Consider the following 25,412-nt stretch of genomic DNA (forward strand, 5'->3'; position numbering starts at 1 on the left):
GGAGGGAGGGGGCTGGCGAGGGTAAGGAAATAAGTCATTACGGGCACACCTGCTGGGTTCCTGCGTGCCAGACTCTGAACTGGATGCTTTCTTCCTGTCCCACTAACTCCTCCTCACTGCATTTTGATGGAAATGCCCTTGTCCCCATTCTGCAGAGGTTAGCACCGAGGCTCAGGGGGGTTAAGTGGTTCCCACAGGCTGCTGAGAGGCCAGTGAAGTGGCTGAGACCGTTGGCCCACGCCAGTCTGACTCCAGAGCCTCAGGGTGCCAGGACCTGCGGTCAGACGCTACTTGCCCTCCCTGCTCAGGCTCCAGTGTCCTCAGGGTTCCTGGCTCCCCTTTGCCTGCGCAGGGAAGCTCCAGGGAGCGGTGCTGGGCAAGAAGCCAGGTTCTGACCACTGTGCTTTCCTTCCAGTGCCAGGTGACCGTGCTGACGGAGCCCTCACCCCCGCCCCAGCCGCCTCCCACCTCCGGCAGTGAACAGATCGGGTTTTTGAAGACTATCAACTGCTCCTGCCCAGCTGGAGAAAAGGTACCATCCACGGTCCACCCTCAGCCGCCAGCCCAGGGCCCCAGGGCTGAGTGGGGCAGGGTGGTCGGCAGAACCAGCAGTGGAGGTGGGAATTTCCCATCATGCACGTGGGCTGCCAGGGCAGGGTGGCCCCAGGCTCCAGGTGACTCTCCGGTCAGGGAACTGTCCTTGCTCCTTGGGCTTCTCCCTTCTTGATTTCTGTGCACGTTGGGAGGGGAGCTGCTCAGACCCAGCTGTGATGAACATCTTCCTGAAGTTCATAATGTCTTCCCAAGGCGCTTCTGGCTCCTCCCGGTCTCCTCTTCACTCGTGTGCAACTAAACCAGCCAGATTTGCTTCGAGAATACGACTCTGCGTGGGCAGCGGCTGAGGGTTTAGGTGTGCTCTGCAGGACACACCCTCATCCCTTTCTTCTCAATGTTCCCTGTAATTAGCTGGACTATATAATCTAAATGCATATATGAGTAGAGTTTAATGCCTCTTGTTTCTAATTTTAAAACCTAGTATGTTTCTGACTGCCACCACCGCCCTTTAGCCTAGATGAAATGTCTCCTCGAGTGCCTGAGGCCTTCATCTGTTTTTCTGTGGACGAACAGCCCTCTTAACAAGAAACAAGTTTCCACTGTTTGAGCAGAATAAACAGATATGTGAGGATGACGAAATTGAGATGGTCTCCGTGAAGATCTGCTCGAGTGGTAGCCCCAGGGCCCTCGGTCTACAGCATTCAGTGTATCCATCGCTCTGCCTGCCCCTCCCAGCTCAGGGCCGGCACGCAGGAGCTGCTCCCCAGCTTTGCAAGGGCCTTGGGAGACACAGACAAAGATACGAAATCGTGGTTCACGTTCGTTGGGGTGGACACACTTTAAGAATTTCCTAACAGTTTTGTGTCAATAAGCCGCCTGTCCTGGCAGCCTCTCCTCCCTCCCTGCTTCCCTCTCCTCTGTTCTCCTTCACACGCTCCTTTCTTCTTTCCACCCAGAGACCCCCTCCCAAGGAGCTCTCAGTCAAGTGGGGTTGTCCAACCATGGCCCAGCTGGCTGGGAGGCCACGAGGAGCCAGCTCGGTCGTGCTGCGAGCTGAGCCTTTGTCTGGGGCGTCGGTGAAGTTAGGGGCTTCCGGCCTGGTGCTGGGTTAGGATTGGGAGAAGCCAGAGAGGGAACCAGGGTGGGTGCGCCCAGGGCGCTGGGCAGGGATCCTCGTCCGCGCCCCTGGCAGGCTCAGGCGGTCCACAGACAACGTGTAGATCCGGTTCTCACCCATCAATGTCATAACGAAAGCAACTGTCCAAACCCAAATCCTTTTGAATTCTTGTTTTCCATTGAAAACCCCAAACGGAAAGGGTAACTGCAGCAGCGTGGGGCTTGGCCCACTAGCCTGCAGACTGTGCCAGGGAGGGCGGCCGACGCTCGCTCTGCCCAGTTCATGGTTTCCCCGGAGCCCTGCCCTGGCGGGGCCCCTCGGGAGGAAGTCTGGGGTCAAGCAGGCCTCCATCCTCTCTTCCCGCCCACCTTGTCACTCTCCAGCTCACAAACACCTGCTGGGTCGCCACTGACCCTCCTGAGCTTGGCTCACAGATCCCCTCCCCAACCTGTCCCCACTCTGTGTGGCCCCTGATGGGTCCTAGTTGCCCTTCTACCCTCATCTCACTCCCCTTTCCCCTCCCAGTTTCTAGGCAGGCAGGAAGGTCCTGTTCCTCTGTGAGGTCATGATCTTTCTTGCCTTCTGGAATTTGCATATGTAGCATCTTCTGCCTAAAACATCTTTTCCCTCCCGCCACCCCTTTTAATCTGCTAATGCCTGTTCTTCTTTTAAGACACCCCCAAAGAATCCTTTTCTGATCCCATTATTATTGTCTGTATGATCTCCCTCCTCCCTTCCTCCCTGCCTGCCTTCCTTCCTTTCCATTCTTCACATCCATCCATTCAATACCTACTCATTTAGCCCGTGCTATTTGGGACATTACGACCCTTTCTTTCCCTTTTCTTCCATCGACCATAACAATTATCACATTGGATTAAAACTGCCTAGTTGTCTTTACTTCCATAAGCTCATAAATTCCAGATGGCAAAGACTGAATCTTTCCATGTCTGTATTTTCAGCCACTATATGAAATAATGGTTGAATTGATGGATAAGTGGACCCAGGGTATGAAGGATGGATGGAATGGCTTATTGGGTGATGCCACCCAGAGTTTGAGGCTGGCATTTGTAAACTGATGGATGATCTTTCCGCCAATGGCTGTATTTGGAGGCCACGTCCAAGTTCCCCATGTAGGTTGGCAGTTTGAGAACGGGTGCTCAGCTCCAGTGAACTTTGTCCAACTTATTGATCGGCACGTGGCTTACTAAGGGACTGGCTTATGAGCAGGTGGAGGGGATAACCAACTAGTAAAGAGAGAAAGGGGGAAATTAAAACAGAACCTTACTTGTTTCTTTTGTCTTTCTTCCTTTAGGGTGAAAAGGGCTTTGATGGCCCAGTGGGACTCCCCGGCCCAAAGGTCAGTACCGGAGCCGGCAGAGAAGCCCTTTAGAGCGTGAGGTCCTTTGATTTGCTCTCTTTGTAAGAAGGAGGAAAAAAACTCCCAAACAATGGTGTGTTAGATTACTGTCCTGCGGGGTTTTGCTTCTGAGCTTGTTGAGATGGAAGGCTAGAGCAAGTGGCATAAAGTCCGTAACCTCTGAGTCCCTTCATGGTTCAGAGCGTCCATTTCTCAGCCTGAGCGTGTGATCGGGAAGGAGAACACGCATGCCCGGCCCTCCGTGGTCAGCTAACTCTGCATCAATCCTTTCAGGCCTCTATATTCCAGAAACTTTGGGGGTTGAGCTTTAAAGAGTCTATTTGCTCAGGACGCACGATCTGTTTGCTTGACGTGCGTGAAATTCTTTTTGTACACGTTTTCCAAACTCACGAGTTGCTCAAGGCCAGGTGCCTCCTTGTGGGCTCCTCCCTCCTCAGCCGTGGACCAGCCTCTTCTCTGTCCAGCACTGCCCAGGTTTATGGCATTTACGGAGCTGGACAGGGCTGTCGTCTCGCATCATTGTTTCGGTCCCGGAAAGCTGAGACCCAGAGAGGTGTGCATTGCCCGGGGTCACACAGAGGCTGAGGGAAGAGGTCAGCGTTGCCCAGTGGCCATGACCTGGTCTGGTGTTCGAAAGGGGCTGAGTGTGATGGTGCAGACACCTAGCGATGACTGCATCCCCTTCCCTTCCCTCCCCCCTCCTCCCTCCTCCCTCTCCCCCTGCCTCTGTCCCGCCCTCTCTCCCTCTTTCTCCCCCTCCCTCTCACCTGTATTACTTATGTTCACATTCATTCAGTGCATCACCATTGAACATCTCCTAAGGTCCCTTTTGTCTTCTCCCTTTTTCCTTCCTCTGTGTGTACCTCCTTCATCTTCCCCTTCTCTTGCCCTTCTCCTCTCTGTCCCCAGTGTGCTAGGATGGGGAGAATAGACAGACAGACACACGCACACACACACAGGAGGTCCAGGATGCCAGGTGTTCGCTGCGAGAAAGAGAGCAGGGGCTTCTGCCTTGCTGAGCAGCCCCTGGGCTGTAACCTCCGCTCCTGGGCTGTCAGATGGAAGAAGAGAGCAAAGCTGTTTGGGGGTTTGTGAACCTCTAAGTAGAAAACGTTTGTCTGAAGCAGTGGCCGTTCATGGAGCGACCGAGCTGTGCTGTGGTTGGACAGATCTGGGGTTGTGCGGACGGCAGAATCCGACCCCTGACCCTGGGAGAGAAGATGAGGTGGGAGGGAGGGGATTCTAGGGAGGGAAACAAGTCCCACCACCTGCAGATAAGCCTGGCTGCCCCGTGGCTGATTGGCAGTCCTGGCCCTTTAGCCAGTGTCCCAGCCTGTTCGTGGTTAAGATGCTGGGTAAACACCTTGATTCCAGTGGCTCCATTTACCTAGAGGTAGCTCAGGTCATATCCATAGCCATGGCCTGGTGGATCCTGGGTGCCCAGGCCCGTTCTGGATGCAGGGACGTACCAGGGAGCCGTGTCCCCGGACTGAGAGCCAGCAGGAAGAGGCATGACAGGGGGTGGGACGCTGGGTTGGGGGGAGCGGGGCTGGGAGGGGGGGCCCTGAAGCTTCCTGGGGAGGCTCCAGGATGCCTGGGGGCCCCGCCCTGGCTGGGTCCAGTAGGATGCATAGGGGCCGCCGTTCCCGTTCCCAGGGTCAAGCGTGCGATGCTGTCACCCACTTGCTTTCTCCAGGTGTCCTTTGTTCTGGGATTTAGGAGTTTGAGAAAATTATTCAGATGCTCCTTCCCTCTCCGGGGGTGGGAGGCTTGGCCTCATGGTGCAGTTGGCAATGACAAAATCGGCTGCTGCCAGAAAACTGGGGCAAGGTGGGCCACGGGAAGCTGGTGTGGGAGAGGTTGGTCGGAGGACCCGACCCAACGCTTGTCTCTGGTTTCCACCCCTCAGGGGGACATGGGAGCCCCTGGGCCGGCTGGAGCTCCTGGACCCAAGGGAGAGAAAGGAGATACGGTGAGTGAAGGCCCCTCCGCGTGGCCAGCATGGGGGACCCCTCTGTACGGGCACAGGAGGCCTGCCGGCCGCTCCAGCCTCGCCCTGCACCACCCCGCCCTCACCCCCCAAATTCTGTGCTCCAGGTTGACAGTGGTGACTCCCCCAACTGGTCATATCTCACCCTGGCCATTGCATATGGTTTTTCCTCTGCCGGGAATCATTTTGCCCTCTGTCCACCCCCGTTTGCCCCTCACCTCCCCTTCCTGCCTGGCTCACGTTTTCGCACCTTTCAGACTCAACCGGGCATAGTTCTCCAGGGTATCTTTGCGACCCCAGGTCTGGCTCACACACCCCCTCGGTGGTCCCACATCCCTGGTGCCTGTCAGTCCCCACATCAGCTGACTCCCTGATACCTCGGTTTGCGGTTTGTCGGTCCAGCATCCCCGGCATCTGGCCCAGCACAAACTGTGTTCATGGATCCTTCGGTTGATGAGCGAGTACAGTGGATGGTGGGTCAGGGAAGAATTACAGAGATAAACGATTCATGGTGCAGAGCAGGGCTTAGGAGCCACATGGCTGGGAAGCAAAGGCTGGCTCCACCAAGATACTTAACCTTTCTGTCCTCAGTTTCCTAATCTGTAAAGTGGGGAGGATAAAATTAACTGTCGAGTTGCATGATGAGGATTAAATGAGTTAACACATGTAAACAGTTTGTAACAGTGCGGAAGCAAAGTAAATGCTATTGTTCCTCTATTGTTACCTGGCCTGGTGGAAGCACTAAACCCATCCTTCAAACTGCATCTTGTAGCACCTATAGCACAAGTTCAGAGTCAGGTGGACCTCAGTAATCGTCCCTGGCTCCAGTCTTCATTAGCTGTGTGACTGAGCAGGTTTCTTAACCTCTCTGAAAACTTCATTTGCTCCATTAGCAGAATAAAGAAAAGAACAACTTTATCTATAAAATGCCTGGCCCGTGGTAGGAGGTCAGTGAATGAGAGTGAGTATAATCAGTTCCTTTTAGGTTCTCAGTGCTCGGGGGAAACCCGACGACAAGACGGAGCCGCTCCCCTAGAAGAGTTAGCCTGGCAGATACCCCTGTGCCATCATCTGAGAGCTCGTGATTGTAGCTACACCGCCTGCCCTTCTTCACAGGGGCTTCATGTGGGTCCCTCCTTACTCCTTAGAACAGCTTCTTAAACTTAGGCTCATCACTCACAGATGGGAAGGATACAGAATTTCCAGACTTGCGTGATGCACTCGTGATCACATCAGGTGCTCTGCCTGTGTGTGGCAGAGGCAGGATTTGAATCTATTTTAATCTGAGTCTTGTGCTCACTTGCTGAGCTACACCTTTCACCCACACCATACACACCTGCCTCCTGTGCAGAGGTAGGAAGCACCTGCTCTGTGCAAAATAACATGGAAATAGGAAGAGAGGCTGATATTTAACAGCATTCATGGTGTGCCGGGATCTGTGCTATATGTTTTACAGATTTCTGGCTCATTTAACCCTCAGATCAATGTTGTGAGGTGCGCGCTAGTGAAACACCCATTTTACTGATACACAGGAAAAAACCAGGCTACAGAAACTGCCTGTGAGAGGGCACAGATGTCGGATCTCACAGACAAAGCCTGCAAAGTAGCCATTGTAATTATATCCAGAGGACTAAAGGAAGCGATTCGGAAGGAAATAGAGGGGAGTATCGTGACATTATCTCATCAAGTATAGAACATAAAGAGGTAGAAATTGTTAAAAAGAACCAAATGGAAATTCTAGAACTAAATGGAAATTTTAAAGTACAGTCACTGAAATGAAAAGGAAAATCACTCGAGAGGCATGACGGTAGGTTTGAACTGGCTGAAGAAAGAGCCAGCATTCTTGAAAACAGATCAGTAGCGATCATGTAATCTGAAGATCAGAGAGAAGCAATAATGAAGTAAAATGAGCAGAGCCTCAGAGAAGTGTGAGGGCCCGTGAAGTGCATCAGTGCACACATAACGTGGGTACCAGGAGTGGAGAGAAAGGAGCAGAAAAAGTATTCAGAGAGATCATGGCTGAAGACATCCCGACTTTGATGAAGAGCAGTAATCTACACGTTCAAGAAGCCTCAGGAAGTCCAATCAAGAAAAACAAAAGGAGGTCCATCCTTAGAAAAATCATAGTAAAAAATGCTAACAGACAAAGCAAAAATATTGAAAGCAGAAAAAGAAAAATGATTCCTGATGTACAAGGAAAACCCAATAAGATTATCAGCTGACTCATCACCAAAAATAATTGAGGCCAGAATGCAGTGGAGTGACAAGTTCAAAGTAATAATTATGACAGTGTATCATTGGGTATTTAAGAAATATTTGTAACAACAATAACACAAAAATGGGGAAGAAGGAATAGATCACGTAGGAGTATGTTTCTAAATCTCACTGGAAGTAAGTTAGGGTAAATCTTAAGTAGATCCTGATAAGTTAAGATGTATATGGTAAACGTCAAGCAACCTCCAAGAAAATAATTCAAAACTATATGGTGAAAATATCCTTAAAGAGGTTAAAATGTTGCACTGAAAAGAACTCATGTAATGCAAAAAAGAGCAGTAAAGGAGGAATAAAGGAACAGAAAAAGTCAGGAGACATAGAAAACAAAAAGTTAAATGGCATATGTAAATCTACCTACATCAAAAATAGCATTGCCTGTAAATGTATTAAACAAACCAGTTGAACAGCAGAGAATTTCAGCCTGGACATAAAAACAAGATCCAACTGTATTGTGTCTAGAGGAGACACACTTTAGATTCAAATATATAAATAGGTTGAAAGTAAAAGACGGACAATGCACATTCTACAAATAGAAAACATTAGAAATTGGAGTGACTATAACAATATCAGACAAAACAGGCTTTAAAAAAAGTTAATAGAAATAAAGAGGAACACATTATAATGATAAAAGTGTCGATCCTTTAAAAATATGTAACAATTATAAACATATGTGCACCTAACAACAGAGCCCCCAGATATATGAAGCAAACATTGAGAATTGAAATGAGAGACTTAACACCCCACTTTAATAGTGTGTAGAACAACTAGGAATGTGGAGAAATCGTAACTCATACATTGCTGGTGTAAAATGCAGCTGCTTTGAAAAACAGTCTGGTGGTCCTTAAAGGGTTAAACACAGAATTATATGACCCAGCAATTCCACTCCTAGGTGTGTAACCGAAAGAAATGAAAACACGTGTTCATACAAAAACTTGTCCATGGATGTTCGTAGCAGCATTATTCATAATAACAGAAAAGTAGAAGCAACCTAAATGTTCATCACGTGATGAACGGATAAATAAAATGTGTGTCATAGCCATGCAATGGCATAGTATTCTGTAATAAAATGAGGTATTGATACATGCTGCAAGGTGGGTGAACCTTGAAAACAGTTTGCTAAGAAAACACAGGCTATGAAGCCAGTCATAAAAGCCCACATATATGATTTCATATATATAAAATGTCTAGAATAGGTGAATTTATAGAAACAGAAAACCGATTAAGGTTTGCCCAGAGCAGGGGGGTGGGGGGAAAAGGGGAGTGACCACAATGGGTTTGGGGTTCTTTTGGGGTGATGAAAACATTTTAAAGTTGATTGTGGTGGTGTTGCACCACCACATTTAGTACATTTAGTAAATGCACTAAAAAGCCATTGAATTGTACTCTTTATTTTTAGTTAATTAATTAATTTATTTATTTATTTTTGGCTGCGTTGGGCCTTCGTTGCTGCGCACGGGCTTTCTCTAGTTGCGGATGTGTGCAGGCTCCTCGTTGCGGCAGCTTCTCTTATTGTGGAGCGCAGGCCCTAGGTGCACGGGCTTCAGTAGTTGTGGCTCATGGACTTAGTTGCTCCGCGGCATGTGGGATCTTCCCGGACCAGGGCTCGAACCTGTGTCCCCTGCATTGGCAGGCGGATTGTTAACCACTGCGCCACCAGGGAAGTCCTACACTTTAAATTATGAATTAGGTGAATTATGTGCTCTGTAGATTATATCTCAATAAAGCTGATGTGGAAGAAAGAATAGTACCATAATATTGAGTTGTTTGGAAAATTAAATGAGATAAAACTGACGAGACTCTACCCTCCGTAAATGATAGTGTCTTTTAGAGGCTCCTTGGCAGGGCTTATGAGAAAGCAGCCCACCATTTTGAATCCCAGGGCACATCTGCCATGTGTGATGTCATGCCGTGGAGATACTTCGTAGAAAACCTTTGCCTTCTGCTTTGCTTTTCCAGGGCAGAGGACCTTTTGTCCAAGGAGAAAAGGGTGAAAAGGTAAGCACCTCCCTGCTTTCTCACTCCTCCAAGGGCCGTGGATGTGGCCCGGGAACAGGATGGGGGACCTGGGTTCGGGAGAGTTGTGTGCTGCCGTGGTGCTGCCTGGTAAGAATTTGGGTGGGAGGGGAAGAGGTTTCCTGGGCTGAGTGCCTCAGTGTGTGAAGTGGGAGGGAAGGGCTTGTTTAGGACATGAATGGTTCACAGTGCTTAGAGCAGAGGGTACTTAATGGCGCTCATGGAAATTGGGATGCAGAGCTGCAGACGTGGTTTGAGGACCAACATGCGGGACATTCAATATCAAAATGTGTTCAGGCCTTGTTTGCAGTGATGGGAAGGCCTTGGACGGTCTGTGCGTGATCAGACATGCTGAGAAGGTTCGGATAGCAGGTGCCGATAGACGTGAGAGCGGGGCAGACCAGACCAGAGGAACTTGGGGAATAGTCGGGAGATTGCTGCAGAAGTACGAAGGCAAGATGACGAGGGACAGAGTCATGGGTGGCCGCAGGACTAGACAGGCAGAGGAATGGAGGCCTATTCACATTCTCCCTGGATATGAATGTTGCACCTTCTTTAACCTTCATCAGTCGTGATGATGATGTACAAGCTCGACAGATCCTGGGAAAGAGGGGATTCCTTCTAAAGAGGAAAGCTTTCTTAGGGTGTCAGCCTAGAAGGAGAAATAAAAAGCAGTCACTAAAAATGCCATTTTCCACTCACACCAGTGATTAAAAATACATCTCCCATTTCCCAGGAGAGACAGCCGCAATACTTTGTAACGTACATTTATGTTGGTTATTTTGCCGGAGTCTAGGCACTTGTAGACTCAGAATGCAGGGCATTGGACCCCAGAAGGATATCATTACTCAGAGGGGGGCTCACGTCAACCCCTTGCGTAGGGCTGATGGTGTAAAGCAGGTGCCACTCTGTCAAGTTACTATGGAAACAGAGCTTTCATGTGCCCCGCTCGTTCTCTCCGTGTAGCAACTTTTATTTAGTCCGTTCATGTCTAGAGATTTACTCTAAGGAGATAAATCAAGGCTGTGCACAAGTACATACCCACACGTTTCGTAATTACAGCATGATTTATAAGCCAGCCTGGAAACAACTGTAATGCTCTGCAGTGGGCAAAAGGTAACATGAGTTATTGTACAGCTAAATAATACAGTGGCATTTAGGGACACAAAATCACGTTTAGAAGGATGATTAATGACTCAGAAAATGAAGATAGCATTTTGTTAATTTTTAATTAAAACACATTGCAAAATATCTATACAGTATGACCCCGGTTGTGTTTATGGTGTGTGTGTGAGACTCAGAGAGGGAGGCTGATTCTGGGGGCAAACCCCCATTGTTAACCACTGGTTGTCTGTGGGTGGCAAAACTATGAGAGTATTTATTTTTTCCCTTACTTTTCTTTGTGTCTTCCTTTATTCCACAATGAACTTTTCTTTTTTAACCTCTGTTAAAAGCACAGGCACACACACACACACGTAATAACTACTGCACAGGAATACAAAGCCGTTTGAGAGACAGTGTGACACACAGCGTAACACGAGCTTTGCACCAGGCAGACATGGGTCAGTCGAGGCTGTTCCCAAGCTCTGCCATCAGAGTCTGGGTCTCCCACTGCCTCCAGCAGGACTGGCGCCACCATCTTCCACGATTCCTGTGTGGTCTCAAAGCACAGCACCTGGAACCTAGGCGCTCAGCTTTGATAGTTGCCATCATGTTCGGTTCCTAAGAGCCCAGAACCCAGGCACAGGGTATTAACAGGACACCCACATGTTCCTCGGGTTCAGGACTGGGGCTGCCAGAGCCCTTGAAGTCAGGGCGCTCAGCTTGGGTCGTGCTTCCCAGGCAAGACCAACGTGCAGCTCCTGGGCCGGCTCGTCCTCTGAGTGACGTGCTGTCCTTCTCACGTGCTGGTGCCACCAGGAGAAACTCACAGGCCCCCTTTCTCCCATGAGCAGCAGCTGCATCTCTGCCCCGTCTGTTCTGGTTGAGCTCAGGACAGGCAGCCTTCTGCTTCTGGAGGCACCTCCCCGGTGCCCCAAAGCCCAGGCTGCAGCGCTACGCTCAGGACCTGAAGCTGCCGGGCCACAGTCCCAGCCGGGAGACCCCTTCACACATCCGGTGCTGGCAGGAGAGACGCGTAGCTGAATAGACTCCGGCACTCCTGTCTGTCTTTGGTTGACATTCTCCTGCGGTTGGGCATTTTTAGCAAAGTCTGAGTCTAGATTCTGCCACATCTGAGCTATGTGATTCGGGATGAGTCACCTCCGTCTCTGGGTCTCTGCTCCCTCTTCTGTAGAAACGCAGGGGTGGGATGTGATGGCGCATAAGGGACCTTGCAGGTGGCAGTTCTGAGACTTGGCCATCAGCCCACCCCCAGCCTGAGTCCCTGGGGCTGTCTTCTGTAACTTGGAGTCTCTGCTTCCCCTCCACGATGCAGCGAGGCCAGGGAGAGTCAAGGGGACAACAGGATCCACAGAAGGGAGAAGGCCACTGGTGACTCATGCACTTGGACAGAGCTTAACAAACCGGCTTTTTTGCTTGAACGTTCTCTCGAAAGCAGTCGCAGAGTACCAAGGGGACTGGACGGACTGGAGCCCGATGTGTCCAGAAATCATGTGACGCTGAATCTTCCTGTGGTTTGTTTTTTTTTTAAATTTTTGGTGATGTAATCAGCCACTGTGACAATGTGCATTGGCCTATCTGAGGACCAGGCACCGTGTAAGCTGTGTTCCATGCTTTATGTCTCATTATTAAGACAGTGCTTCAGGGAAGGCACAGCTATGCCCTTTTCACGGATGAGAGAACATAGCTTAGAGGTCAAGTGACCTGCCCAAGGTCACAGTTAGTAAGATGGCTAGAAAACACAATCACTCGTGAAGGGAAGCTGGAAGGCCGATTGAATTACTCCTTTTTCTGCAGCTGAGGAAACTGAGGCTCAGAGAAGGTGAGTGACTGGCCGAGTGTCACACAGCTGAAACACTGCCAGAGCTCTTGGCCTCCTGACTTTGCCAGCGCCCCCCACCAAATGCCCAAGACCATTGTGTGGTGCTTTGTTCCTGGGCTGCCTCTGCCCCTCGTTTTGGAAGCCAGCCTTCTCTCTGGTTCCTGTGCCACCCCACATGCACCACGGGTTCTTGGGACAAAGCTCCCTCAGTGTTTTAATATGTATGAAATCGGGCTCAGGGAAAGGGGGAAGCAGGCTTTTAGGGGCCGCCTGAAAAGATCTGCACATAGCCCAGGTGTTGGGGGCACGGAAGGAGAGAGAGATAGGCATGGACCCTCCTTCACAGTGTCTGGAAGACAGCTGGCACTAAATAAATGCTTGCCTAAGGAGTGAATGGATGGATGGAGTGTGGACCTCCGTCATCCAGGACCAAGAGCCAGTAGAATGGTCACAGACTCTGCAGTCAGAAAGGTTCAGCTTCAAATTCTGGCTCCACTTCATGTGGAGCCTCAGGTTCCTTTTCTGTAAGAGTGAGAAAGGGGATGATAGTAGTTCCTACCATGTGAGGTTGCTGGGAAGGTTAACCCAGTGCCCCACACAGCAAGCCCTCATGATGGGTGGTGCTGCTGTTCTTGTCGCCCCATCATCGCTGGCAGTGCTGTCTTGGTGATGAGGATGATGATGGAGGAGGAGGGGGAGGGGGAGGAGGAGGAGGAGAGGGTATCATCATCATGGTTTGGACCAATGCGGATGGGCTGGTTTGGACCAATGCTGATGGGCTGGTTTGGACCTGTTTTGGGGGGAGTCGGGGGAGCAGGGAGGGGTGATGACTTCCGTGCCCTTCCCACCCTTGGTCCTTCCATGTTGACAAAATAAATTAATAAGCACAGTGAAGATGTTGGTATAAGGTTTCCTATGGCTGGACACTGAGTCTTTTCCATGGAGATGTGGTCCGTGAGCCCCGCGGTAGAAAAAAACTCAGAAACAACAAAAACAAGGCCAAAGTGCGTGGTGTCCAGTGAGCTTCCTTTCGCATCCCAAGGGTCCTTCTCTGGGGAACCAGAGCCTTCAGGGCAGGAACCCCACAGAGAGGCTGCGTTGTCGTCCTTTCCTGGACCCACAGCGCCCTCTGGTGTCTGGAAGCCAGAGCGTCGCTCCAGTTTTCCTCTGCAGGGGTCCGTGTGATACTGGGGAGATCTCTGCCCTTTGGGGGAGTTCCTCTTTCCCTTAGGAATCTAGCACCTGGGGGAACGAGGGCAAAGAGAGCTTTCGTTTTGTGCTCAAATGTGGGCTCAGGTGATGGAAAGAAAGCAGGTTCGGGGAGTTGGGCAGACCTGGTTTGGATCCCAGCTCTGCAGTGGCTGGGTGAGCGTTGGGTGGTGTCTCTCTGAGCCTCAGCTTCCTCATCTGTAAAGTGGGGCCATTGATGCCCACCCCTTAGGGCTGTTGTGGGGCTTATAGGAGGTTGGCAGTGCCTGTGACAGCACCTGGCTTAGTCCCTGGCACGTGGCAGCGCATGTAAAACTCTGTCCCTTGTCTTTATTCCGTTCTTTTGTCTGCTAGAAGCTATTGCTAAAATCCATAAAAGAGTGACAGATGTGCGTCTTCAGTAAACAGCATTCAAGTACCTAGTACGTGGGAGAGTGGTGGGTTCACAGAGCTGTAAAACATGGCTTGGGCCTCCCCCAGAGGCTCACTCACCAATTCAGCAGAGGAGACATGCACACACATTCTGGTCACGTGGTTATCTAATCATGAGTGTTTCTTCTTCTTCCTGGTCCTTAATCGAGTCTGTTGTGCCACCTCCATCCTCCACCCTGTTAACACACTCAGAGGGTGACGACGCTGTCAGGAGACCCTGCCTAGGACACCGGTCACATCAGCACTGCACCTTGAGGGTTTCCCAGGATACTCGGTGTTGTACTGCTGGGGGTGCTTAGAGAATGAAACTAAAAAATATCTAGGAAATTATCGTAAACACAGTTCCAATGAAGGGAACAACAGAAACAAAATGACCTCAAGCTGACTCTGTTCTTTTTTTTTTTTTTTTAATTTATTTATTTATTTATGGCTGTGTTGGGTCTTCGTCTCCGTGCGAGGGCTTTCTCTAGTTGTGGCGAGCAGGGGCCACTCTTCATCGCGGTGCGCGGGCCTCTCACTATCGCAGCCTCTCTTGTTGCAGAGCACAGGCTCCAGACGCGCAGGCACAGTAATTGTGGCTCACGGGCCCAGTTGCTCCGCGGCATGTGGGATCCTCCCAGACCAGGGCCCGAACCCGCGTCCCCTGCATTGGCAGGCAGACTCTAAACCACTGCGCCACCAGGGAAGCCCGACTCTGTTCTTTATAAGTACTCTTAACAATGACCAACCACAGCAAAAAATGGAAACAACCTGATGGAAAATTGCATTTCTTCAACCAGAAGGACTTAAGTGAAAATTAGGAAGCCCTTATATATGTAGATGTGCATGCAACATGATGTAAATGAAATAGTAGAATAGGAAGCCATATGTGCTCACACACAAAATGCGTGTGCAGCGAGAATAGCCAGTGCACTGGGGTAGTGGGATTTGGGATATTTCATGCCTTGTTAATTGCTCTTTATGTTGCTATAACATTAGTACTTTTGCAAAACATAAACATTTAACTAACAACTAGAGCTTAAACTTAATATGATGAAAAAATAAAAAAATAATAGTATATTTACCGTTGTTCATGCATGAAATCCAAAAGCAGTATTATTTTGGAGGGAAGAGCCCTCTCTCCCAGCATGGGGCATTTGCTGAGTCCTGGATGCTGTGACGGCTGGTCCCAGATGACAGAACATGGCAGCGGCTGAGGGTCAGGCTTTGGGAACCTGGCACTGTCCCTGTCCTGCTGTGTGACCTTGGAAAGGTCATTACAGTTCTCGGTGCCTGTTTTCTCGTATGTACACTGAAGATAATAGTAACAATAATAGGCTTTTGTAAGACTGAAGTGAGGGTTAAGTGATTGCATCCACGGCAAGAACTTAGCAGAGCACCTGGCAGATGAGAAAGCATTAGCGGGAATCAGGTCTAAGCCACCCGGGCACTGGATTCTCTGGGCGTGATGGTCAATTCGGACACATTATCTACATTAGTCCAAACAGAACGACAGACTCAGTACTTTCACTGAGAAGCCCGGGGACGGTGTTCTTTCCCCCAGGGCCTGGGGCTGTGCGATGAGAGCCCGGATATCCCTGCAGCCGTGCAGTGAGCCAGGTGGGGTAGGGCAAAGGTGACACACACAGGCTGGGCCCAGCATGGACCCTTGTAGGTGACATTGCAGGGCAGAGTCCAGGCTCCCCTAAGCCAGCATCGCCCACTGCTCAGGCACACAGGGCAATGCATTTCCTACTGGGGCTCTTTGCTTTCTTTACGAGCAGCTGCTGGTATTAATATTTGAATTAGAGTTGGGATAGGATGTAGAAGGCGGCCCTCAGGTAGAGACCAGCCTAGACCTGGTGCTGAGGAGACTGCCCCGCCCCCCGTTTCCCTCGAGTGGAGAGTAACAGAGGACCGGGCAGGGAGAGGGCTTGCAGCCCCTCATCAAGTCGGGCTCACACCTTGTAGATGGTGGGGGCCCTTGGGAGCCACAGGGGGTGGAACTGTGGCAAAGTGTCCCGTAAAGCCATGCTTGGGTCAGCAGCTGTGTACTCAGCACTTGGTAGAGGGGGGGAGGAAACCAGAACAACAACCACCAAAAAGTCCTTTCTTCAGCATTTTCACAGAAATCCGTATGGCAGTATATAAAACTTTGTATGGATTTTGTGCTCGGATTTCACAGTGCGGTGCCCCAGAAAAACTATGCGAGCAAATAGAAGGAACTCAGCTGAATTTTACTGGGCTGGTTGACTCAGTAGCAGACAGAATTTTAGGTCACGCAAACATCGGTTCCTTGTCTTTTATGGCTTTCTTCCATTTTTATGGGGACCATAAACCTGACGGGGAAAGAGGAATCTGAGCCAGACAAATAGCAGAGGCCGTTCTGACTTCCTGGGATGCTGTCTCTAGAAACTTGAGCCACGTGTCCTGCAGCGGATGCCGGAGCCGAGTGCAGGTCGTCATGGGGGAAGTCCTTATGGGTTGGTTCACCATGAAGTTAAACAAATACGGTGCCGATTGGGAAACCGAGGAAAGAGGCCACGGCCATCTTGATGGAACTAAGGAGGGTTGTTAGAAGGCCAGGTTCGGAGCTGTCCGCTGAGGTGGGCTGGTCCCCAGGTCTGAGAAAAGTAGGTTCCCCACATGCGTATTCCAAACCAGGCCCCCGAGAAGCCCGGTGCCTCCTGTTCTCTGGTGATTTGAAATTGGACAAAGCAGTCTCCCCGGCATTGCTGTGGACCTGAAGATCCAGCCTCTCAGGAAAGGCAGTGGCTTGAAGAGCACTGGGGACTCGTGTGCCCCATGCTGGGGTGGGGCGCCTGGGATTCCTCAGCTCCGGATGGCTTCCTTTGGCTCATTCTTGCCGTCCTATTTGAAACATGCAAATGCACGTGAATTTGCGTTTGATTTTCAAACGCTGCTGTGGTCACACCATTCCCTACAGACCCCTGCTCAGCGGCTCTGTGGTACTTGGAGGATCAAGTCCCCTGCGTGTTGGCCCCTAGAGACCCTGCCCCGTCTCCGTCTCCTGCCAATTCTGGGTCCATCTCTGGGTCCATGTTTCCACCTCCCCGGCCTTGATTCCTCCTCCTCGCACGTCCACCGCTCCCTTCTCCTGTGGAATCCTGGAGAGGCTTCTGATGCAGTAACCTTCGGGGCGTCAAGCCCGCAGCCAGGTGGTTCCACAGTCACTGTCTTACTCAGTCCTCCCAGTGAGAGCAGGTGGAGGGTATCACCATCATCATGTCATGGAAAAGGGCGCTGAGACTTAGGAAAATGCTCCTACACATCGATGTTTTCACTGTAGAAGCTATAGGAAGAGGACGAAGTAGTTTATAGGGAGCTCTGGTTTGTTCAAAAGTGTAACACCTACCCAATTTAGATCTAGTCCTGTGCTGGAGGGCTGGAGAAGGACAGCAGAATGACGGACATGAACTTTGGAGTAGGATTAATCCAGCCATCTGCCCTGAGAGTCAAGGCGGGTGGAGGGGTGGAGGGTGAAGAGTGTCTAGAAAAATACCTGCATCACTGCAGAGCTCACAGGGCAGAGAGGTGGGTGGCGGGGACGCTCCCGCTCCTGTGGTCCTGATTAGCCCGCGGCCTGAGGTCTGAGCTGGCTGAGAGCCCTTCCTGTGAAGCACCACCGCAGTGCACGTCCCACTTCATGGGACAGTCAGACCTGCTCTCACAGTGACACTTCTCTGGTCTCAACGCGACAGACGCACCTTGTGCCATCCACAGTGTGAAAGACTGAGTCCTTCCCACCTGAGTTAGTTCTTTCTTTGGTGTCTTTCAACGGCAGGCTGTACTTGAAATCGCGAGATGAGAGGATTTCGTGGAGGTGGAGATGGACCGTACAGGTGGGTGGGGAGTGAAGCGCGGGGTCTGCTACATACGGATTTTCTTCCCAGTGCCTCCTTTCCAGAGCAGTGACCGAGAAACGCCCTCAGAAAGCGTAAGGTGCTTCTACATAGCACGGGGTGCTGGTGTAGGTGAGACGTGTGCCGTTGCAGGGGATGATGGAGACACTTACTTCGCAGATTCTGTCTGAAGGGATGGGTGGGACGTTAGCAGTGGCAGCCATGGAGAATTCAGTGGCCAGCACTTGGTGGTTTTGTCTGCAACAGTCGAGCGACTTTGTCTCAAAGAAGGTATCTTGTAGTGGAAAGAATCATGACATCAGCCTTTACTGACCACTTGATATCTGCCAGCTGTTCACTTTATCAGCCTCCTGCAGCTCCTTGAAGGAGTCTGGAGCGTGCCCGAGGGCACAGAGTGGTGGGTGAGGGGCTGAGGTTGTGTCTGTCCGACCCTACACCCCCCATTCCTAACCACTGCACTGGACAGTGCCGGTTCCCTGCCCTCCCCCAAAAGGGATGCTTTTATCTGAGAATTCTTGACCCTCAAGACCCATGTACCTTGTAGGAATCGACTTATTTTATGCAGTGACTACATCATAGAGCCTCTGAGCCGTAAAGTGTAAACTATATGTGTGTGCTTGTATGTGTGAAACCTCTGAGATGAATTTATGCCATTTGCCTCCGGCTCTGGGTCTCATTCTCTTTTCCACGGCTGGCTTAATCGGCGCCCCCGACTCCTATCCTTAGCCTGTGCCTTAATGTGCATTATTCATGGTTATCGACTTGGATAGCTGTGGTCGAGTGCCTTCTATTTTTATCATAATTAAAGGGTTTAGGGGAAAATAGGTTCAGCTGCTTATGTGCCCTCAAATAGCCTTGTAGGTGGGGGCAAAATGCTGGGAGTTAGAATAAAGATGCCGCAGACCCTGTCCGTGGTGCTGCAGGACACGTTGGGGACGTTTTGAGTTCACGGGTTCTCACGGCCCCAGGCAGAGCTGGAATAGGAAAGTCTGCACTTTTTCCAGCCCCGCCTGACACTCAGGCTCTTGCCAAGTTTCATGGCCCAGCCACAGGGCCAAGGGCTTCATACAGGAGGGGAGAGCACTTATGGGAGGGTAAATGCTGGACTGCTAGGCAGCTGGGCTGGGAGGGCAGGGGAGGCCAAGGGCATGCACCCTAGACACCGACCGGCTGGACTCAGATCCCAGCTCGGCCACTTAGCAGCTGTGGACACTGGGCAAGTCAGTTACTCAACCCCTGCAACCCGTGCTTTCCTCACCTATAAATTGGCGACTATAATTCTACTGGCCTCAGAGGGTTACAACGAGGATGAAATGAACTAATGAAAATAAATGACTTACATTTGTAAAAAGTGCTCATAAATGTTCAGTATAATTACCGTGATACCAGCATAGTTTTCCACCTTTTACACCAAGTGACATCTTCTGCGTCCTCTGCATCCATGAGGTCTTATCCCCAGGGCCGGCTGACAGCTGGGAAATGCCGGTGTTCCCTGCCTCCCCCAAGGAGGACTTCTGTAACTCCCAAAGCCTCAGGGAGCCTGGGGAGTGTTATTAGAAAGCGTGTTCCAGGTGGGCTGCCGTAGAGGTGTAAGGTGTCTTTTCCTTTCTTCGGTTCATCCAAAATAATTTGCAGAGCATCTAAGAATAATAACGGTCCCCCATATTTACAACTACTACTGTCTGCCGGGACTGACTCACACACAAGCTACTCAGTTTTGGGGTAGAGATGGTTGTCCTCGTTTTACAGGCCTATTAACCGTGTGACCAGGTGCAAGTGACTTTCTCTCTCTGTGTGGCCAAGCCAGGAAGTGAGCTCATGTATTCTGACATCACAGAGAAGTGGTTCTCAAACTTGACCAGGCGCCCAAACCCCCTTGAGGGCTTGTTAAACCACTGTGCCAGGCCCCGCTCCCGGTCGGTCTGACTCAGTGGGGCTGTGGTGAGGCCAGAGAATCTGCCCTTCTGACAAGGCACAGGTGATGCTGATGTTTCTGGCCCGGGAACCACACCCAGAGGACCACTGCCCGGAGGACTCCTCAGCCCCACCCTAGGGCCTGCTCCGGCTCTACCAGTGGAAGGAGAGGGGTACTAACATGGCACCTCTCGCAGCGAAGCAATGTCTTCGTCAGTATTTCGGGGGAAAGCTCTGATATTTAATTAATCGAAAGAACAGGGGAAATATCTGTTCTCTCTTGTCTATTTTGCCCAGTGAAGTAACCAGGTAATTCCTAGAGCTCTGGTTCTGACACGTGGGCATATGGGTGGATAATTTCCTGCCACGTGGTACCCACCGGGGGCTCCCAGTGAGATTACTGAGGCAGTGTGTGTGTGCATGAGGGGGTGGCCAGAAGAGAGGTCAGAGCCTTGGCTTGGAATCAGGGCCCCGATTTTGAGTCACAGCTGCCAGTGTGAACTGGGGGAAAACCTCTCTTCCCTGAGCCCTGGTTTTCATCTGTAATGGGTTTCACATGCATTATCTATGGTCATTTTCTTTTTTTTAAGTTTTTCATCCAGATTTTATTAATTCAATTCCATAATGACTGTGACATATCATAAAGATGAAACAAAATGTATTTTGTTTATTTAAAAAAAATTTTTTATTGAAGTGTAGTTGATTTACAGCGTTGTGTTAATTTCTACTGTACAGCAAAGGGACTTAGTTATACACACATATACCTTCTTTTTTATGTTCTTTTCCATTATGGTTTATCCCAGGATATTGAACATAGTTCCCTGTGCTGTGCAGTAGGACCTTGTTGTTTGTCCATTCTATATGTAATAGTTTGCGTCTGCTAACCTCAAACTCCCACTCCATCCCTCCCCCACCACCCCCCCCCTTTGGTAACTACCAGTCTGTTCTCTAGGTCTGTGAGTCTGTTTCTGTTTCATAGATAGGCTCATTGGTGTCATATTTTAGATTCCACATATAAGTGATATCATATGGTATTTGTCTTTCTCTTTCTTACTTCATTTAGTATGATAATCTCTAGTTGCATCCACATTGCTGCAAATGGCATTATTTTGTTATTTTTTATGGCTGAGTAGTGTTCCATCATATATATGTATATGGTCATCTTCTTAAGCTGAGTGATTTCCTTTTTACAGGTGAAGAACAGAGGTTCCAGATAGTTTACTCCAACTAACAGAACTTGATGCTTCTTTCAAATTTCCCTGTGTACAAAGCATTTTCCAAAGCATTGTCTCAAGGCATCTTACAAACCACCTTGGGCCAGAGGTACTATTACTCCTTGCATCACCCTGTTTACAGACGATGAAGCTGAGACCCAGGAGGGGAAGTCACTTGTTCTGCTCAGCTAACGGGCAGCAGAGGCTTCATGCGAATCCAGACCCTCCTCTCCAGTCTGGTCCTCTCCTCTCCTCTCCTCGCCCTCTCTCTCATCTTTCTCTTTCTCTTTCTCTCTTCCCTCCCTCCCTCCCTCCTTTCTTTCCTCCCTTCCTTCCTTTTTTTCCTTCCTACCTACCTACCTTTCTCCCTCCCTCCCTCCACTTTCCTGTTTTTTTGTACTTTACTGTGGATCCTGAGCTACACATATTCCCTTTAAAGATCTCCCTGTGACGGACCTTTCCAGTTCCAGGGCAACCTCCAGTCTGTTCCCCACTCCTTTCTTTGACCCACCTTATGGACTTGCGAAAGTGTTCTTAGTTCTCAACAGAATATAAACAACGGGCATTTTAATAATATTTTATAGTCTACCAGTTATATCCACACTCATTTTCTCGTCTGGAAGCAGCATGAACCTCTATCTTAGGAAAGATGAAACTGAGGTTCAGAGTGGCAGCATGACTTTCCTGCTGGGATGTCAGCGGACGGCTTAGGGCTGTAACTCTCTCTCTTCAGAACATCTGCAGGCAGCTGAGTCCAGGTGGAGGACTCTGGAAAGTGTGTCACGGGGTCATGGTGGTGTTCTGTGATGTTAAGAGGAGGTGACACTGAAACATGAAATATGCGGGTCATGTTGACTTTTCCTTGGGGACACAGTTTTCAAGGGCAGGAACCCACCTAATGAAATGCCTGGACCGCATCATGACTCGAAAGTGGAAATTTCTCAGAATGTGTCTGTTTGCAGTGCCAGCTTGGTCATCCTAACCATGATTAAAAAAAAAAAAAAAAAAAAAAAAAAGATGTTACCTTCTCAGACAAAGAAAATATTCATCTCTAAAGAGGCTCAGTTTCTTTGACTACCAGTGCTCTAAAGCCAACTTGCCAAGCTGTCCCGGTCCTTGGGAAGCACAAATCCTGCAGGAAGTTTATGACGCCTACTTACAGATGTAAACTGAGACTCACGGTGTTTCGCTAACTTGACCCAGGCCATTAGTACTGAGTGGCCGAACAGGATTTGAAGCTGCAACTTACTGGCTCTTGAGACTGTTGTTTTCCTGTAACAGCTTGCTGTTCCCTTTGTCCCTGGGGGTTTCATACTCCCAGGGCTCATTCCCACAGGGCTCTGGGGAAGGAATTAGAGCACAGGGAACACTTGTGGGGCCTGGGGCCACGTGGACGCAGCTCACACGGAGGTGACGGAGCCCTGATTCCCATCTCATGGAGCTCCCGTCTTGTGATGACACAGACTCACACAGGTACTTGTTGGACCTCTACTGGAAAGTGCCAACAGAGCTGGACATGTGACAACTATGGGCACGGGAGGTTCCAGAACTCTCTGGAGTTCCCTCTGGCATTGTCTCTGGTCTTCTCCCTGGCTTCCTTTATTAGATGGTCCTGGAAACTCCGTGCCCTGCTGCTCTCCCCGCTGTATTCCTGAGGCAGGAGCCCACCTAGACCTCCCTTCTCTGCCTGCAGCTGCAGGACCCCCCACCTGCAGCAGCCAGAAGACGGGCTGGCCTTTCAAGGACTGGGTAACCCACCCCTGGGGTCAGCTCCGCACCGTGTCACCCCAGGAGGGCTGATCCTAGAGGGGGGCACTGTGGGAAGCGTTTCCTTTTGGGAAGTTGTGAATTTATCCCTAGTGTTGTGAGGAAGCAGAGTTAAGTAGGCTGGTCCCCGCCATCTGGAAGCACACAGCCTTTTGCGAAGATCAGAGCAGGATGGGGCAGGAGATAAAACGTGGCCTTGGAGACAGGGCGTCTGGGGAGCTGGGCCCACCCTGTCGTTGACCCCCAGCATCCTGGCTTGGGGCAGAGCTCCTGCCTCCTGCGAAGCCTTTGAGGACGCTCTGATGCTTTCCCAGGGAAGGACGGCTGGCTGAAGCTGAGTGGGGCTGACCTTGATCCCTGGGGAGGGAGAGCAAGGCTGGGCGCCCAGGCCTCAGCCGCCCCAAGCTGCTCACCAGGCCATGGAACTGCTGGGTAGCCACTAGAGAGTCAGGGTCCCTCTGTGCTCACGGGCTGCATGTGAAGACAGCATGGAACGCTTAGCCCACAGGGTGGCCGAGCATCCGAGCGGGGCCGTGCGTGCAAGTGCCAAGTGCTGTGCAGACGACGAGGCAGGCTCGGGGCCCCAAGTCTGATCTCCCACTACACGCGCTGTAACTTTGCAGAGTACTGAATCCCTGTGTTTCCATGTCGTAAACTCTGAAACGTAGGTAGCAGTTGCATCTCCCTGTGGAATTGTTGTGAGGACGGGTCGAGCGCACCGATGAGGGTAAAGCGCTCAGAATCTGGCAGGTCGTGAACGTGCAGCGAAGACTGGCCGCCAGCAGCACATCTGTAATATTTCCTTAACGTTATCTTTAGTATCCCATTAATATTACTGCTGGTTCTGCCATTAGCACTAACGATAGCGATGCTGGTTGGTGTCTGGTTGTCACCCTGCATTGCAGAAATCACTTGCATCTGTACTGGTTGCCTCTTTCATCCTCGGTTGAGTTTCAGAATAGTCAGAGGCACAGGCAGGCAGGGTATTCATGCCTGCTGTGTGGGTGTGGAAACAGAGGCTGAGAAATCTCCGGCCACAGCTGCCCCGCCCTTACAGGGACAGTGGGGACAGTTGGACCCCAGAAAGCACCTCATCAGCTCCCACCTGTCCTGAGGAAACGGCCACCGCAGAGAACCCGGGGCCCTCGATATCGAACAATCCTTCCTCTGTGAAAATACCCAGACTGTTCGCCTGCCTTTGTGTCCAGCCAGGGAGAGTCAGATGTTCCCTAAGACCAACGAGAAAGTCTCTCCGCTTCGGAAATCCCACCTGAGTACAAGGCTTGCCAATCAGAGACTGTCTCCGTCTTTCTTCTTCTTACTCAATAACTAACTCCCTTTTAACGCTTTTGAACCCCTGCTGATGGCAGCCTGGTCCCCTGGACGCACGTGGGTGAAGGACTCGGTTTTGCCCCCGAGGAGGTGCAGGGTCCCTGCACCTGCGCCCCAGGGGCAGGTCAGGCGGGCAAGGACACTGTGCAGAACCGCCGTCCACAGAGCAAGTTTAAGGCTTCAAGACAACCTGCCGTGAAGGAGCCTGTTTAACTTTATTTAACTGCACTTCACAAGCTTATTTGACCCAAGAACCCGGCAGTCTTCCCCCCACCCCGTCACACATTAACTACAAATCAAACAGGTATCGTCCAGACCAGCTTTGGAAATGTTATACGAACCCCCGCGGAGACACTTCATAGTTACGCAAGCTCCACGGTGTCTGTAGTTGTTTCCGTTTTTACAGAAAGCAAGACCGAGACTCTGAGATCAAGTAATTTGTCCAAACTGGCCCACCCTCCTCTAAAGGACGGTTGCAGGAGCACCAAGGTTACACTCAGCCTGCCAAGTCCCTGAAGTCCTGCCCCCCAGGCTACCTTGCCTGCGACATCCCCTCTGGAAGGTTCCACTCAGATTAACTGATCTCCTTAGTGTCCAGGACTAGACCCTCCCGGCCCCAAGCTGAAGAACCAGAAACCACTTCCCAGCAAATCAGTGTTTCGTGGGAGCACAGGGGCCCTGTGGGCACCGTTAAATTGCTGGGTGACGGCAGGAGAGGGCACCTCGTGTGGCCATGATGACAGCGTGCCGGGGGTAGAGGTGTCCCCCCAGCAGGGGGTGTGCTTTACTGCCCCAGCCCCCTCATCCTCCCAGCGACCCTGCTGGTGTCACCCTCCACGCTTGGACGAGGGGCGAGCGCCACACAACCTTTCAGAGTGGCTGCCTTTGGGGTCACGCAGCTAGAAAGGTGCAGAGCTGGGCCAGAGATGTCTGTCTGTCTGTTTTTCTCTCCAATATCACAACAACTTAGAATGTTGAGACCATGGAAGGCACTTTGTAGAAGTTTTAAAAGTGTGTGTGTGTGTGTGTGTGTGTGTGTGTGTGTACATAGATACATACATGGTTGCATCTTAATTTATAGATAAAAACTAGAAATGTATAACGTGTGTTGTGTCTTTCAGAAAATAAGACCTGTCTCAAGGGCTTATTATGAGTACTAAATAGCACAATATATGAAGACATACTACAGGGTCCAGCCCTTGGTGTTTTCTAAATATAGATTCATCAGTTCAGTCATTCATTGAATGTCCAGCATTGTCATTTCACAGATGGAAAAGCCCAGAAAGAGGCACTGACTTGCTCAGTGTCCCCCGGAAAATTGATGGGGAGGGGGCAGCTGGGATGAAGGTCGTGGTGGAATCCTTTGATTTGAATCAGGTGGTGCGGGAGCTGGACAGGCGCGGAGGGCTC

General features: G+C 50.6%; 1 protein-coding gene across 1 annotated transcript in view; it reads left to right on the forward strand.

The window, feature by feature from the left end:
- COL22A1 (collagen type XXII alpha 1 chain) overlaps positions 1 to 25,412 on the forward strand; it is a 242,723-nt gene that overhangs the window by 62,242 nt on the left and 155,069 nt on the right. Inside the window, exons 8-11 of the mRNA XM_036831041.1 lie at positions 416 to 532; positions 2,985 to 3,029; positions 4,960 to 5,022; positions 9,271 to 9,309. Of these exons, the coding sequence (XP_036686936.1) occupies positions 416 to 532; positions 2,985 to 3,029; positions 4,960 to 5,022; positions 9,271 to 9,309 (264 nt within the window). The remainder of the gene's footprint in view (positions 1 to 415; positions 533 to 2,984; positions 3,030 to 4,959; positions 5,023 to 9,270; positions 9,310 to 25,412) is intronic.

This window comes from Balaenoptera musculus, chromosome 17, assembly GCF_009873245.2.
Source record: "Balaenoptera musculus isolate JJ_BM4_2016_0621 chromosome 17, mBalMus1.pri.v3, whole genome shotgun sequence".
Taxonomy (NCBI): domain Eukaryota; kingdom Metazoa; phylum Chordata; class Mammalia; order Artiodactyla; family Balaenopteridae; genus Balaenoptera; species Balaenoptera musculus.